Source organism: Passer montanus, unplaced genomic scaffold (genome assembly GCF_014805655.1).
Source record: "Passer montanus isolate IOZ18808 unplaced genomic scaffold, ASM1480565v1 scaffold187, whole genome shotgun sequence".
In the NCBI taxonomy this organism is placed as follows: domain Eukaryota; kingdom Metazoa; phylum Chordata; class Aves; order Passeriformes; family Passeridae; genus Passer; species Passer montanus.
In genome coordinates this window covers 187,715-203,699 of record NW_024366159.1, presented here as the reverse complement: position 1 = coordinate 203,699, position 15,985 = coordinate 187,715, and the positions used below count along the sequence as shown (strand labels likewise).

Below are 15,985 nucleotides of genomic sequence, written 5' to 3'. Positions count from 1 at the left end.
CTGGATGTGGCACTCATTGCTCTGGTCTTTCCCTGCAGGTGTTCCTGTGAGCAGCAGAGTCTCCACAAAAATTCAGCAGTTGCTGAACACCTTGAAAAGACCTAAAAGACCACCCCTGAAAGAATTCTTTGTGGATGATTTTGAAGAAATTGTGGAAGGTAATAGCACAAATAATGGTTGTATGCACATTGGTTACAATTGGATACTCTGGAAGCTGAGCTCTTTGTGCTGTTCTCAAGGTTGACTCAGATTCACTGTTTGCAGCAGCCTCCATGAACAGCCTGACCCAAAACCAGTGTTTGAAGTAATTCACTGTTCTGCTGAGCTTTGGGGAATCTCCTCAACACTAAACTTCTTAAAAAAATATTCAAATAGATTTTTCAACCCCTTTCATTTGCTTAAGCTACTTTAATTAATTTCCCAAAGGGATTGTCCTCACTTTTGGTAATTTTATTCCAGCATTATTTTCTAAGGTTTTCTTTTCTGCAATTCTGTGTTCCTTTCCTTACTGATGTGTTGAACACCTTTGAACAACATCCTGTAAGAAGCCTTTGTTCATGATCTCTTGTTTTGTCCAAGAATTCCCAGGAAATGGGATGGAATGGGTTGTTAAATACTTTTCCTCATTCCTTTAGGTTTATTTTCAGTTTATTTCAAGCTGAACTGTCAGGTGACAAACGGGCAAAGACGGAGAATATTATTTTACTTGGATTATGTTAGAAATACCAACAGATACTGGAGATAATATTGAATTTTCTCAGTTCCCCAGCCTGACCCCAACCAGCCCAAGCCCGAGGGCCGCCAGATGACCCCGGTGAAGGGAGAGCCCCTGGGAGTGGTGTGTAACTGGCCTCCTGCCTTGGAAGCAGCTCTGCAGCGCTGGGGAACCACTCAGGCCAAGTGTCCCTGTCTGACAGCCCTGGATGTGACAGGAAAACCAGTTTATACCCTCACATATGGTGAGTTGAGCCTCCCCTGCCTTGCCCTGCTCAGCTGTGCCAGAGAGCAGCAGTGGGGAGAGCATGGGGCTCGTGGGTTCAGAGGGGTTGCAAAAACCCTCCTGGTCTTTGCCAGGGTTGTGGGCAGAGCAGTGTGAGTGCAGGTGGTAAAAAAGCCAAGGTGTGAGCTGTTCTCCTCCCTGCTTGATCCAGAGTTCTGCAAGTGTCTGTTCTCTGTCTTCCAGGCAAACTGTGGAGCAGAAGTCTCAAGCTGGCCTACACCCTGCTTAATAAACTGGGGACCAAAAACGAACCCGTGTTAAAACCTGGAGACAGGGTAAGGACTTTGGGACTCTCTGCTTCTCCCTCTGGAGTAAAACCAGGGGTTTGGGGGCTGGAACTTTGCACTGACACCACAGTGAGACTCTAACTCCCGGGACAAGGCTGCTTGGGACAGAAATTGGTGTGATTTTTCAGGGCTTTTGGCTCCCCTGTGAGCAGCTTCTTGGCTCTGGGTTTTGAAATGCATCTGAAGAAGAGCTTGCAGCTCTGAGGGAAGTGCAGGGTTTGATCTCTGTGTCTTGGCTGTGTGTGAACCTTCACGTACCCAGGCACTGTGTGAGGAGCTCAGGCACATCCTGTGGGAGGAAGAGTGTGAAATAACACCAAGTTTTCTGAGTTCTAGTCACTGTAGCTGTGGATTGTGAAATGTTGACTTGTGGGTTGCAGGTAGCCCTTGTGTATCCCAACAACGACCCCGTGATGTTCATGGTGGCATTTTATGGCTGTCTCCTGGCTGAAGTGATCCCAGTGCCTATAGAGGTACCTCTTACCAGAAAGGTAACGTTGATGGAACTTGGAGGAGTGATGTGGGATGGAAACCAAGTCAGGCCCTAGCCTCTGACAGCATTTCACAGCCTCCAGCTGCTGCCTGAGCAGCTCTGTACCAACAAGGACTTTTGGGAGCTCGGATTGGCATTTACAAATGGAAAAACATATTGATCAGAGCTGTGCTGAGCAGCTGGAGATGGTCAATTCTCCTAAATGATGCAGTCTTCACTTCCTTATCACAAATAATTTATACAGAACAGATTAGAGTGTGGATCTGCCTCCTGGTTGATGGGAGGGGGCTCAGTCCAGCCTTGCTGAGCTCTGCCAGGCTCTGGTTTTGCTGGAGATGGAGGTGCTCAGTGTTCCTGAAGACATTGAGGCACTATTTGTAAATTATTTGCCCAGCAAAGTGTTTTCTTTACCCTTACCAGAATTTTTGCACTGTTGCCATGTTATTGCTGTGTCAAGAGCTGTGTGAAACTATAGGATTTCATAAGAGTAACAAAAACAATAAGGTCATGGCAAACATTATGGCAGGAGAGGTGGCAATGAGCTCAGGGAGCACTCAGGGACTCACAGAGCTTTCATTTCATTCTCTGCACTGTGACAGACTGCTATAGCAACCAAATGCAAAATTAAAACTTCTCTGGTATTTGCCCAATCAGTTTCTGAGAGAGCCTCCTCGTTTTATCATTGTGCAACAGAAATTGGCTCCAGGGGATGGAGAGGTCTCGTTATCCCAGTGTAATTACATGTTTTGCTTTTTTTGCCTCTCAGTTCCTCTTTGCAGCATCTGGGTCTCCATTAATGCCAGGAGATGGGGTGAGCTCCGTGGCTGGGTGCTGGGCAGGAGCTCTTGTTTCCCCTGGGTTTCACATCCAGTGCATTTTAATCTTGCCAGTGCCATGTTTCATGGGGTCACAGCATGGTTTGAGTTGGAAGGGACCTTAGGGACCATCCAGTTCCATCCTTTGCCATGGCCAGGGACACCTTCCAGCAGCCCACGTCCTTCCAGTTGTGATTCTGTGATCCTGTGTGGGAATGGGTTGTTTTCTTCTTTTCCTTGCCGTTCCTTGCCCCAGTCCCCAAAGCATTATCAAACCTTGGATTTTGATGAGGGAAAGCTGACTTTTGTCATCTTTGAGCAGGAGTGACCTTTCCCCTCTTCCTTCAGGATGCTGGTGGGCAGCAGATTGGCTTCCTGCTGGGGAGCTGTGGCATTGCTCTGGCCCTCACCACTGAAGTGTGTCTGAAAGGGCTCCCAAAAACCCAGAATGGAGAAATCGTGCAGTTCAAAGGTGAGCTGGTTACAGACTGGCTTTTGATTGTACTTTTGCTGCAGCTGAACTATCTGAAAGGAGCTGTCAGGACTCTGAAGGCACTTGGGGGATAAAGGGGCAGCTCCTGATCCCATCAGCAAGATGTGTAGGATTTGTTTGTGGTGAGATTGACCCCTGTGTGTGACACAGCTGCTCTGCTGTTCTGGGGGTCACAAGGAGCCACCTCCCAAGCCAGGGTTGTGCTCAGGTCCCTTCAGTGGCATTTGGCAGGTTCCAAGGCAGTTTTATTCCCAAGCTTTATTTAGGAATGCTGCAGGGATCTTCCCTGAGAAGAGGAAGTACCTTTTTGCCCACTGAACCTCCTGATGAGAAATGAGATGAACCTTCTGGCTCGTAGCTGGGCTTGGCTTGGAATTTTGCTTGTGTAACTGAACTTGGACAAATGATGGGGTTTAGTGTATTCTTGCAGAATATAAATCCCTCAATAAATAAACTGATATTAATGTACCATTTAATTTTGGCTCCAGGTTGGCCCAGACTCAAATGGGTTGTGACAGATTCAAAATATCTCTCCAAATCTCCCAAGGATTGGCAGCCCAACATCTCAGCAGCAGGAACTGAGCCAGCATATATTGAGGTAAGTGCTGAATGGGGAATAGAAAGTACCTTCATGAGCTGAATTTAATGTTCTAATCACCAGAGAGAGAATAGTTTCACCTCACTCCCTTAAACTTCCCACTTTCCTGCCACTGAAACAAGCCTTTCACTGTGGACATCCTGCTGTGAAGCTCATTTTAGGTTTGAATCCCTTTGTGGCCTCGAGTACTGCTTGGAATAAGTTGGAGAATTGTTTTTGTTCCAAAAAAGTGAGGGATGGAGACAGCTGAGCTCTGAGGTGGTGCTTGATAGCACATTTCTGCCAGTGCTTGAGCCAGCAGCAGTTGGAATTCTCTGTTCTTGCAGTAATGCTGATTTTTGTTCCTATGCCAGAAGGTAACATGTAGGGATTGTGTTTGCTTTCTCAGCTTTTATTGAGACAGGGCAGTTGAGAGGTGTTTTAAAAGATTTTATTCTATTATCAGTCTTGATGAATAGTGAGACACAAGAGTAAAGCTCAATGCCATTCTATCAGAAGCTAACTTATTTTCTGGTTACAATACCTTATAAATTACAATAATTTTCCTACCTGGTCCTGCTACAATGCACCTTTCACAGGTCTAATTCTCTAAAATTATGTAAGCTTTCTATAACATTTTTAAAATTCCTCACAAATCCATTTCCCACAGGATTGCAGTGGTTTCAGTGGTGGTTCAGCCATCCTGAAGCACAGATTGGCTTTTCAGTGTGTTACAGGAGCAGGAAGAGGTGTCATGAGCAGCAGTGACAGTGAAATAAACACAAACACGTTCATTTTTTCTCCCATCTCCATGGAGATTTTCCATGTGTGCCACCACAATAACCATCTCCTCGGGTCCAAGCTTTCACACAGAGGGAAAACTTCATTTTCACATGAATTCTGTGATTTAACTTCCTTAATTTCTCCCTTCCTTACCTTGCTTTAACTTCTCTCCTTGCAGTACAAGACCAGCAAGGAGGGCAGTGTCATGGGTGTCACCGTGTCCCGTGTGGCCATGCTGGCTCACTGCCAAGCCTTGTCTCAGGCCTGCAACTACTCTGAAGGTGGGTGAGGGCACACAACATCAAAGGTTGGCAACATTAAGTGGTTGCCTCTCATATCTTCAACATCTGTCTCTGAGTAACCAGTATTTACTTCCAAAAATAAATAAAATTTGAAATTGCAGATTAATTCTCCCTCCAAAAAAGTGAAAATTAGCTGTGATGTTTTTCCATCTAAAATGGCATCATTTTCACTGCCATGATGAAGAGGAATAAAAAGGGGGATTTATATAATTTCTATGAAGTTACTGAGTCTGTTCTGATGAACCAAAAGAGGAACAAATGAATGAAAAATGGAGCATTTTCCACCAAGCTGGAGTCCCCTCTCACTGCACTGATGGCCCACTGAAATGTCTTTCGTTGCTGGTAGTGTGTAAATACCAAAGTTTCTGGGGCTGGGGCTGTTCTGGTCCTGTGAGGTTTTTGGGGAACCCAGAAATGGAGGTTGGAAGGTGCTGGTGGTATTCCAGAGAGTTTTGCTGTAGCTTATGGTTTATCCTGATGTGCCTTGTAAATCAAGCTAATCCCTACATCCATGAGTGAAACTATTTATAGAGCTGTAGGTCACAGAGCTTTAAAATGCAAAGTTTGCCTTTAGAATCCATCACTTGAGCTCCCATCACTGCTGAGAGTCAGGGCTCCAGTGATGTGCTCTGGCTGCCCTTCCCGCCCCTGCTCGTGCACAACGAGCTTCAGACCCTTCCTGTCCTGCTGATGGACACCTCAGGCTGGAATGTGATTTCCAGCTGCCTGCTGCATTTCCAAATGTGATTTCCTTGCAGCTTTCTGGACGTGTTCCTGCTCAGGATTTGCATGGCAGGGAGCTGTGATCAGCAACACGTGTAATCAAACAGGGCCCTGGGCTGCCCCTGGAGCAGGGCTGACAGATCAGGGGTGTTCATCCTTGTGCACATTCCAGCAGAAATGATGGGCACAGCTCTGCTGGCACGTTGCACTTGACAGCTTCACCTTTTTTTTCCCCAGGTGAAACGATAGTGAATGTGTTGGATTTTAAGAAGGATGCAGGGCTGTGGCACGGCATTCTAACGGTGAGTTGCTTCCAGAGCTCTCTCTAACGAGAGATTAATGATTAGGTGGGATATTAGGAAAAAATTTCTTCCCTGTGGGGGTGGGGAGGCCCTGGCAAAGGGTGCCCAGAGAAGCTGAGATCCCTGGAAGTGTCCAAGGCCAGGTTGGATGGGGCTTGAAGCACCCTGGGATAGTGGAAGGTGTCCCTGCTCATGTCAGGGGTGGCACTGGATGAGCTTTAAGGTCCCTCCCAACCCAACCCATTCCAGAATTCCATGATTCTGTGATGACAGTAGCATTTGAGTCCATAGCTGGGAACATTACTTGTTAAAAAAAAACATTTCCCTCCCTGCCAAATCTCCAGTTCTCTGGGGGAACAACAGAATCATCCTGACTAAACCTCCGTGAGCTCATGATGGGGTGGAAGTTGATGGGCACTGAGGGTGACTCTTATTTCTAATAACTCAATGAAAGGTTTGGGATCCCTTTCCTAACAATCCTTTTCCTGTTTTTCAGAATGTAATGAACAAGCTGCACACTATCAGCGTGCCCTATTCTGTGATGAAAACCTGTCCTCTCTCGTGGGTGCAGAGGGTTCACGCCCACAAAGGTAACTCAGGGGGGATCCACAACTCCAGCTTGGAGTTCTCAGGATCCAAGAGTGATGAGCATTAAAATCTCAAATGCCTTAAACCCTTCAGGCATTTCCATGACAAATCTCAAGGGCCAGAAGTTTCACTAATGTCCAAATGTAGTTGATTTTTATTTTGCAGTGTTAGATATGATTTTCTAGATCCTCAGGCAGGGCTGGAGCTCATGTCTGTAAGACTCAGTGGGAGATTTAAGCCCCCAGTCATGTGGATACTTGTAAAACTCCTTGCATTGGTGACTTACCAGAGGTTGGAACAGGAATGTGACAGCTTGGGAGGACAGGGGACTTTGCCATTTATTTCTGTGCACAAAGTCCTCATGCCATGTCAGTGGTGGGGAACACGATGGGGATCTTGTGACTTGGAGCCAGTTTCTTTTATGAAACCAAGGAAATGGTAGAGTGCAGCAGGAGCCCCTGGTCCCTGGCCTCCCTGAGGGCTTTCAGAGGGTGATGATGGTTTATGGCCTTTGGAGGAGGAGCTGTGGTGGTGACAGACCCTGGCTCGGGTGGTGGCAGTGCCACAGCAGATGCCATTGTGTGTTGGCTTTGCTGTTACTGCAGTCTCACCTATTTAAGGCTTCCTTGCTTAGGTGAGGATTCCCTCATTTGGGGGGTCTCAGACCATGTGAGTTCTATGCAAATAACCCTTGGGAAGCTTTGATTTGTCCTGAGCTGGTGTTTTTGTGTTGGTTGCAGCAAAAGTTGCTCTGGTGAAGTGTCGAGACTTGCACTGGGCCATGATGGCCCACAGGGACCAAAGAGATGTGAGCCTGAGCTCCCTGCGGATGCTGATCGTCACCGACGGCGCCAACCCCTGTGAGTGTCCCCAGCCCTGCCCCAGCCCTGCCCAGGCCTCTCCCTGCAGCCCCTGGCATCAGGATCAGCTCTCTTGGAGCTCTCCTTTGGGGCAGAGCTCTGCCTCCTGCTGCTTGACCACAAGGGTGTTTCGAGGTTTTTGTGTTGCCATCTGTTGGGTTGTGAGAGATCCTGCAAAGCAGGAAAAGGGAGAGTTGGATAGCAGGCAGTGTTTATAAAATCAGAGAATTGTTCAGGCTGGAAAAGACCTTTAAGACCATCGAATCCAGCCCTTCACCTAGCACCATGTTCACCACTAAACCCTGTCCCCAAGTGCCACGTCCACACATCCTTTAAATCCCTCCAGGGATTGTGATTCCACCACTGCTCTGGGCAGAATCCAATGTGTGAATGTCCAGTCTGGGCTTGTTCCATGCTTGACCATCCTTGGAGTGAGGAGATTTTCCTTCATGTCCAACCTAAACCTCCCCAGCACAACTTGAGGCTGCTTCCTCCTGGAGTTTCCCAAATTCTCCTCCTGACCCTTCCTGTAGATGGGCATGAAATCAATACCTGTGAAGTCCTAGTGCATCTTTTCTTTCTTCCCAGGGTCTGTTTCCTCCTGTGATGCCTTCCTGAGCTTGTTTCAGAGCCATGGGCTCAAACCAGAGGCCATTTGTCCCTGTGCCACCTCCCCCGAAGCGATGACCGTTGCAATCCGGAGGTAACAGATTGAGTCATCCAGCCTGGGCTTTCTTCACGCTTGGGCTGGTCAGAGTTGATCTAAGCATGTAATAAACTCCTCTGACATTTACTCTGTGTGCTCAGGTACTCAAGTTGCTGAGCTTTAAACCTCCCTCCTGAGATGCAGGTGATTTCTGAGGTGTGTGACAGCTCAGCAGTGCCTGAGCTGCTTTTTGCTCTTCCTGATTTCCACAGCCTGGGAGGTGTTCTGAATCTGAGATGAGATTTGAGATCATTTGGACATTCTCATACTCTGTTTCTGTCCATTGCTGCCTTCTGTAACAAACAGCCCTGCAGTCATGTGGCCTGGGAGCTGGAGTTTGCCATGGGGTGAGATAAGGAGCTGGCAGAGGAGCTGCAGTGCCCAGGAACACAATTCCTTAGGGATTGAAAATTTGGGTGGGGATCCTTACTGCCATCACAGTCTGAAATGGTTATGCAAAGCAGAGACACTGAATGCACCTATTTCTGTTGCTGTGCCATTTCCATCTGAGAGATCTGACATCTCTAACACCAAGCCTGGGTGCCTGATTGAGAGTATTTATTCATTTTGTCTCCTTCCCAGGCCTGGAGTCCCTGGGGCCCCTCTGCCAGGCAGAGCCATCCTGTCCATGAACGGGCTGAGTTTCGGTGTGATTCGAGTCAACACTGAAGATAAAAACTCTGCTCTCACTGTTCAGGATGTTGGGCATGTGATGCCAGGAGGTAAAAACAGACAGGAGGCTGATGTGAGATGTTTTTGGGGATGTTTTAGGAGCAGAATGGGTCAATGTTGTCTCCCATGTCAGTCTTGGTGTGGGAGAGGTGGGGCAGTGCCAGACTCGGTCATTTCTGTCACGATTAAACGTGTCAGTTCTCACACAGGGCAAAATTTGGGAGCTGCTTTTAACAAAGCCTGATTTGTCCTAGGCATGATGTGTATAGTGAAACCAGATGGGCCACCCCAGCTCTGTAAAACAGACGAGATTGGTGAAATCTGTGTGAGCTCCAGAGCAGGAGGAATGATGTACTATGGGCTGGCAGGGGTGACAAAGAATACTTTCGAGGTATGTCTAGCAGAATGCATCTTTCCTACCCCATTTTCTGTGTAAAACTGGTGTTGTACAACCCCTTGGGTTTGGAACTGAAGTGTTAATCTTGTTTTTTATAAACATGCACTGGAAATCTCCTTGCAGTTAGAGATACTCAGAATCCCCTCCATAAACATCTCCCACCCTGGCTGTACCGAGGGTTCCCTGCCCTTCTCCTCTTCCCTTCACTCACGTTAAGTGCAATTCTTGGGGTGGTTTTTCTCCATAATTTTGGGGTGGTTTGGGAAGGTTTTTCTCTCCTCAGGCCTCCAATGTCCTCCCTTGTGTTGCAGGTGATCCCTGTGAACTCCTCTGGCTCTCCAGTGGGGGAAGTGCCCTTCGTGCGCTCCGGCTTGCTGGGATTTGTTGGACCTGTACGTGAGGCAGCTCAGAGCCTGCACTGCTCTGGCCCTTCAGCGTTTCAAAGAAAACCTTTTGGGGAGGGGGGATGTGTGAGGAGAGCTCGCTGTGAGTTCCTCACTGTTGCCTTCTTGTCTCGCAGGGCAGTTTGGTGTTTGTGGTTGGGAAAATGGACGGGTTGCTGACCGTGAGCGGGAGAAGGCACAACGCCGATGACATCGTGGCCACTGGACTGGCTGTGGAGTCAATAAAAACAGTTTACAGAGGAAGGTCAGCACAAGAAACCCCATCACCTGCTGCATGTAATAAAGCAAAGCACAAGCTTTAGTACTTTCTTGGATTTCTCTTTGGTAGCTCAGTTAAAGCAAACATATTTTTGATTTAGGTAGTAATTGCCCTGATCCTGCCCAACACAGATCTTTTTCCCACTGTCCAGCCTGGCTTTTCATCAAGTCTGCTTCAGGGAAAGCAATCAAGTAACAAGATAAGTCAGCCACATGGAGAAATTAATTCTCTGTCTCTGCAGAGTTGCAGTCCTTAGCTGCTGGCTGGTGCAGCAAGGAAGAGTTTCATTAATGTCCAAAGATATTTGAGTTTTATTTAGCAGTTGTGGATATAATTTTCTAGATCTTCAGGCAGGGCTGGAGCTCATATCTCCAAGACTTACTGAGAGATTTTAAACCATCCTGTAGGTGCCTTTAAATCTTCTTCTATTTGGGCTTTGCCAGAAGTTGGAACAAGAATGTGACAGCAGGTTGGGAGAACAGGGGACTATGCCATATGGAAATTCCATCAGAAAGTGGAATTAACCCCTTAAATACTCCCCACTCTTTCCTTTTGACTCAGTGTTAATTGTCTGATGCTTTTTCTCTTGCTTTTTCCCCATGGTTGTTTTAACAAGTGTGAATTCTGTGAACAAGTCCTGTCTTTAATCTCTCCTCGGCCTCCTGTTTGTGAGGAGTGCCACTGGAGTGTGGCTGTGCCCTTTTCCTTAGGATTGCTGTGTTCTCCGTGTCCGTGTTCTACGACGAGAGGATCGTGGTGGTGGCAGAGCAGAGGCCAGATGCATCTGAGGAGGACAGTTTCCAGTGGATGAGTCGGGTGCTGCAGGTACAGCCAGGGCAAATCCTGCAGCTTTTGGGGTGTGGGCAGAGCAGAGGCCACTGATGGAGGGAGCCCAGGGATGGAGAGAGCCCAGGGATGGAGCTGCCACAAGCTTTGCATCCCTCCTGGCACAAGGTGTTTGTGCAGGGTCACAAGCTGTGTCCAAGCTGTTCTGTTGTGTCCTGAGGGACCTGGAGTGACTGGACAAGAAGAATGGCTTCAAACTGAAAGAGGAGGAATTTAAGTTAAATTTTGGGAAGAAATTCCTCGACCAGTCTGGGATTCCATGAATCACAGAGAACAGAGGGGCTCTGGCACTCTCCTCTCTGAACTGCAGAGAAGGTCTGTGCTCAGGCTTTGGAGCTCTGCTTTTAGTCTGGATCATGTGGAGCTCAGAGTTTGGCTTTAAAGCCACCCTTTTGTTTGGAGGTGCATTTTCAGCAGGGACCAAGTGGGCAGGGAAAGGCCAGAACAGCTCAATGAGTGTGGTCCTAAAAGAATGAGTAGCAAATACTTCCTTTGAGAGCTGCCTGCACTGCATGTGTGTCATTCCAGGAATGGCATTCAGGGAGTGAAGTGTGCAAGCTGGGGTGGAAAACCAGGGAAGTACCTGGTGCTCTGAATAATGGATCAGATGCCTGAATGCTGAGGCGGGCAGGAGGGAACAGAGTGTGATGGTTCAGAGGAGACAGATGGAGACAATCCCGAGATCAGAATCGTGTGATTCATCATCAGCCATGGATATTTTGGGATTTTGGTCATGAAAGATGTAAAAATGGATTTGGTGTCTATGAAATGGGCTGTAAAGGCGGGGATGTACCCAGCACTTCAGGCTCACTGCAGGACTCACTGGAGGCACAGAGGTCACATGGGATGTCAGTGATTGACTCACAAGCCCAGGGATTTGTCTTGCAGTGTGTCAGTGCATCAGCAGACTGTCCAGCAGTGCCAGGAATGCCAGTGACCATCTCTCCTTTCTCTAGGCAATTGACAGCATTCACCAAGTGGGTGTTTACTGCCTCGCTCTGGTGCCAGCCAACACATTGCCAAAAACTCCGCTGGGAGGGATCCACATCTCCCAAACCAAACAGCACTTTCTGGAGGGCTCTCTGCACCCCTGCAACATCCTCATGTGCCCACACACTTGTGTGACAAACTTGCCAAAGCCCAGGCAGAAACAGCCAGGTAACCTGAAGCCCTTTTGGTTGGTGGTGTTGAACTGGGGCTCCAGGAACCCGGGTGATGTGCTCCTCCCTGTCCCACCTGCTGGGGACCAGGGCCTGTCTTGTGCCCCGTGGCTGGGGTGTGCTCCAGGCTTCTCTTTGCATGTGTTAGTCAGGAATTTTAATTCCCACCTTTGAACTCACTGGGATTCTCCCTCCTGATCAAGAGACCAGCAGTGCCTGCTGAACTCCATCAGTGAGGCTCATTCCCAGGAGCAGTGGCATCCTCTGCAGGGACTCTCTGTACCTTTGCTCTTTCCCAGAGTGCTGCTGTCTCTCCACAGGTGTGGGCCCTGCCTCTGTGATGGTGGGGAACCTGGTTGCTGGGAAGAGAATCGCTCAAGCCTCTGGGAGAGATCTGGGTCAAATAGAAGACAATGATTTAGTTAAAAAGGTAAATCAGTGTTTGTGACAACTGGAGAATGGGAAGGAGTTTTCCCTCCTGTGTGCAGAGCAGCAGTGGGGAGCACTGAAGGAGAAGCTGGTGTTGAATTCTTCCTGTCTCTTCCAGCACCAGTTCCTGACAGAAGTGTTGCAGTGGAGAGCTCAAGCGACTCCTGACCACCCACTCTTCCTTTTACTGAATGCCAAGGTAGAGTCAGTGCTGAGTTGTTGGGTTTTAAGGTCCATGTGCTATCCAGTGCCCGTTAGAGAGTCTCTAAAATCTTTTGTCCTCTGCAGTGCCTCTCTTTAACCTCTGTATCAGATTTTGCCCATAGATTTGTAACTTCAAACTTGACCCTTTGACCCTCTAGGTCCCTGCAGCAAATGGCTCTCATGGTTTGACACTTCATTTTAAAACTGAGCGTGTTTGTAGGTCCCACTGGTTCCTGTATCAGTTAATGGTGTATCCCTTGGTGCCACCATCCCTATCAATGGTGTTGAGTATATTGTGGCAAGGTTCTGGTGCAAGAAGACCTGAACTGACTCCCTGGAAGGTAGAATTTTCTAGAGCAGATCTAACTCCATCTCTGTCCTTTGGTACTGTAGTGGATGAGTGGCTCACTGGGCGCCAGCAGCCTTTAGGTAGAGATAACTCTTAGCTGTAGCCTCCTGCTAGCCAGCAAGCTTGGGTTTATCTCAGAGCAGCCACTTTGTGTTGTGCCAGCCCCTGTTTAGAGCATTTTTGTGTCCTTTCAAGGGAACCACTGTGTGCACGGCCACCTGCCTTCAGCTGCACAAAAAGGCTGAGAGAATCGCCTCAGTGCTGTGTGACAAAGGCCATCTCAATGCAGGAGACAATGTGGTGCTTCTTTATCCTCCTGGTGAGTGAGTCCCACTGGGGAAACAGCCTGGCCTTGCTTTGGGATCTCACTGCGATCTGGAGAAGGGCACTCAGTACTTGTGAGAGTGCTCACTGGTGTGTCCTGACTGACTTTTGAGTCATTTAATGTTCTTTTCCTCTGTGGTGGAGATGCTTTCCTGTGTGGTTCCTTTACTTCCCCCATTCCCTGTCCCAAGCTTTCCCAGCTCCCTTATGCTGCCCTTGCTGCTGGGCTGCTGATGTCACCCCCCTGAGCTGTGGGAACCCCAGGGGAGGAGCAGCAGTGCCCTGCTGTGCCCCAGTGCAGCTGTGGTGTCCTTGCAGGCATCGAGCTCATCACGGCCTTCTATGGCTGCCTGTACTCGGGCTGTGTCCCCGTCACCGTGCGCCCGCCCCACGCCCAGAGCCTGGTGGCAACACTGCCCACAGTGAGGATGATCGTGGAGGTGAGTGACGGGCCGGGCTCCAGGGGTGACCCCTGTGTCACAGGGACTGTGGCTGGGTTGCTCACAGACAGTCACACTGTCTGCTCCTGCCTCGTGCTCCAGGGGTGGCACAGTTGACCGAGCTCGTGGTGTCTGTGTGAGAGGGGTTGAGGCACATCTTGGAGCTGAGGGACAGTGTTCTCCTTCAGAAAATGCCAGAGAGAGCCCCCTCCTCACACACGGAGTGCTGAGAACACCAGCATGGTGTTGCCACCCAGAATTTCACCTTGACACTCTTTAATACTGAGAAAGTCCAAATCCTGCAGTTAAGTCACTTCCCAAGCCCAGTAACCAGGACACAGCATGGGGAAGAAAGCTGGATCTTGCTGTGACACCTTCTGACCTGCTCTAGATGCTCTGCCAGGGTCTGTGCAGGCTGGGCTGCACTGGGGGTTTAGTGAAGGGGAAGCAGAGCAGAGTGTGCAAAAGGCAGAGGAAGGAATTCAGGTTTGCTGAAAGAAACTGGCTGTAGATGATGATAAAATAATCTCTGCACGTCAGCTCTTGCAGTGGCAGTGCTGCTGGGACATGCTCTTGCCTCTTTGTTTCAGTGAGTGTTCCTCTTTGCAGGTCAGCAAAGCCGCCTGCATCCTCACAACCCAGACCTTGATGAGGCTGCTCAAGTCCAGAGAGGCAGCTGGTGCTGTGGATGTGAAAACCTGGCCAACCATCATTGACACAGGTGAGCTCCCTGGCCCAGAGCCTCCTTGGAGTCCTGTGGAGGGGTGACTGGTGACTTCCAAGGGGACTGTCCCCCATTTCATTGAGTGGCTCTTGAAAATTTGTTAGAATATGTACAAAACTTATCCAAAATGTGCCCTTGTTCACTGAGAACTCTTCTGTATTGAGCTGTGCATGAGAAATGATTACAGTGATTTCTGCAGACAACTTTTGATCTGCTTAAGACAAGGACAAGTTGGTCTTTTCTCCCTTTTCCTGAGAATAAACAATTTTCTATGTGGGAGCTTTGGCAAGAGTTTTGCCATACACTAGCCTGTCTCTTCTGCAAAGAGAATTAGTGGAAGGCTTTATCTTCCATCTCTGGTGTTTTGAAAGTTGTGTTCTCCTTTGAAATACCAGTCAAGTAACCAAAATTAACCCGTTTGTTTCTCTCTTGCACAGATGACTTGCCCAGGAAGAGGCTGGCCCAGATCTATAAGCCACCCACACCCGAAATGTTGGCATATCTAGATTTTAGTGTTTCCACAACAGGCATGCTCACAGGAGTAAAGGTATAGTAACGAGTTAGGAAATGGGCATTTGTGTCTCGTATTGCCTGACCCTCTGAGCCCCCTCCCCTTGACCTCCACCTCCAACTTCTAGCTTAAACAAAGACCCCGATTTTCTTCTAACAAAGCTGTGGGCTTCAGTTCCCTGAATTCTGCTGAGGAGGGAAACAGGTCTGCACAGTGGGGTCAGAAATTCTGCTCCAATCCCTTGGAGAGCTGCCCTGGGAGAGCAGCAGAGCTCTGAGCTCCACCAAGAGCAGAAGAGTCAGAAAAAAGAAGATAAGAAACTAAAAAGGAAAGCCTTAGACTGTTGTTAAGGCTCCTGTGTTTGGAGTTGGAATCACAGGACAGTCAGGGTTGGGAGGGACCTCTGGAGATCCCCCAGTCCAAGGCAGGGTCACGCAGAGCAGGTGACACAGGAATGTGTCCAGGTGGGTTTGGAATGTCTCCAGAGAGGAAGACTCCACAACCACCCTGGGCAGCTGTTCCAGTGCTCTGCCACCCCCATGGAAAGTTCTTGCTCATGTTGAGGTGGAACTCACACCACTGCAAGTTCAGCTGTTGGTGTCACTGTTGGTGTCAGAGCTCTGCAGTCTCTGCCTCTGCTGTGGAAGCTCAGGAACCAAACCATGGCCGTGCCTGCACCCCAGCTCTCCATGAGCTGCCTTTGCTGTCCCTGGGGGGGCCTGGGCGGTGTCCTGGGCTCCAGCAGTGTCCCCTGTGTTGCAGATGTCCCACGCTGCAGTCAGTGGCCTGTGCAGGGCCATCAAGCTCCAGTGTGAGCTCTACTCCTCGCGGCAGATTGCCATTTGTCTGGACCCCTACTGCGGGCTGGGATTTGTGCTCTGGTGCCTTTGCAGGTAGGACTTTCTGGGGACAGGGGCAGATTAACTCTTGGCTCTTGGAAATTGGAAATGGCTGTAATTACAGACGTGTTGACATTACAGAATGATTTAATTTACAGTAAGGGGGGAATTTATCTTGGAGCTGACAACAACATGTTCCCTTTTGCTGTAGATTAGCAAGATGTTATCCCATCTTGATTATGTGTGTTTGTGCTGCCAAATATTCCTGGCTTCAGAATGTTTCTCTTCCCTTTCTTCCTTGATTACATGTTGCAGTAAGGGAGGTTTTGTTCTCTGTGGGGTTGAGCCAGTTCTCTTCCTTCACTGTCAGTGTGTGTTTGTGTGTGGATAAATTGTTATTCTTGTACAGTAAGTTTCATTTTTAAAATGTTGCTGCTCCAGTTTGCCTCAGCTGCAGTCCCACAACCTGCCTTTGGACTAGCAGGACCGTAATGTGCA

At 48.7% G+C, this 15,985-nt stretch overlaps 1 protein-coding gene across 3 annotated transcripts in view; it reads left to right on the top strand.

Moving 5' to 3' along the window:
* DIP2B (disco interacting protein 2 homolog B) overlaps nt 1–15,985 on the top strand; it is a 61,309-nt gene that overhangs the window by 36,978 nt on the left and 8,346 nt on the right. For 2 of the 3 annotated variants that reach the window (XM_039705842.1, XM_039705844.1), the window contains 24 exons: nt 39–158; nt 762–959; nt 1,184–1,275; nt 1,668–1,778; nt 2,944–3,067; nt 3,577–3,686; nt 4,627–4,729; nt 5,711–5,775; nt 6,272–6,365; nt 7,104–7,223; nt 7,812–7,926; nt 8,512–8,651; nt 8,856–8,992; nt 9,310–9,390; nt 9,519–9,646; nt 10,372–10,486; nt 11,464–11,665; nt 11,988–12,097; nt 12,215–12,295; nt 12,845–12,968; nt 13,292–13,413; nt 14,023–14,134; nt 14,575–14,684; nt 15,411–15,541. In XM_039705842.1, coding sequence (XP_039561776.1) covers nt 39–158; nt 762–959; nt 1,184–1,275; nt 1,668–1,778; nt 2,944–3,067; nt 3,577–3,686; nt 4,627–4,729; nt 5,711–5,775; nt 6,272–6,365; nt 7,104–7,223; nt 7,812–7,926; nt 8,512–8,651; nt 8,856–8,992; nt 9,310–9,390; nt 9,519–9,646; nt 10,372–10,486; nt 11,464–11,665; nt 11,988–12,097; nt 12,215–12,295; nt 12,845–12,968; nt 13,292–13,413; nt 14,023–14,134; nt 14,575–14,684; nt 15,411–15,541 — 2,845 coding nt within the window. The remainder of the gene's footprint in view (nt 1–38; nt 159–761; nt 960–1,183; nt 1,276–1,667; nt 1,779–2,943; nt 3,068–3,576; nt 3,687–4,626; nt 4,730–5,710; nt 5,776–6,271; nt 6,366–7,103; nt 7,224–7,811; nt 7,927–8,511; nt 8,652–8,855; nt 8,993–9,309; nt 9,391–9,518; nt 9,647–10,371; nt 10,487–11,463; nt 11,666–11,987; nt 12,098–12,214; nt 12,296–12,844; nt 12,969–13,291; nt 13,414–14,022; nt 14,135–14,574; nt 14,685–15,410; nt 15,542–15,985) is intronic. The other variant, XM_039705843.1, reaches the window with a different exon arrangement.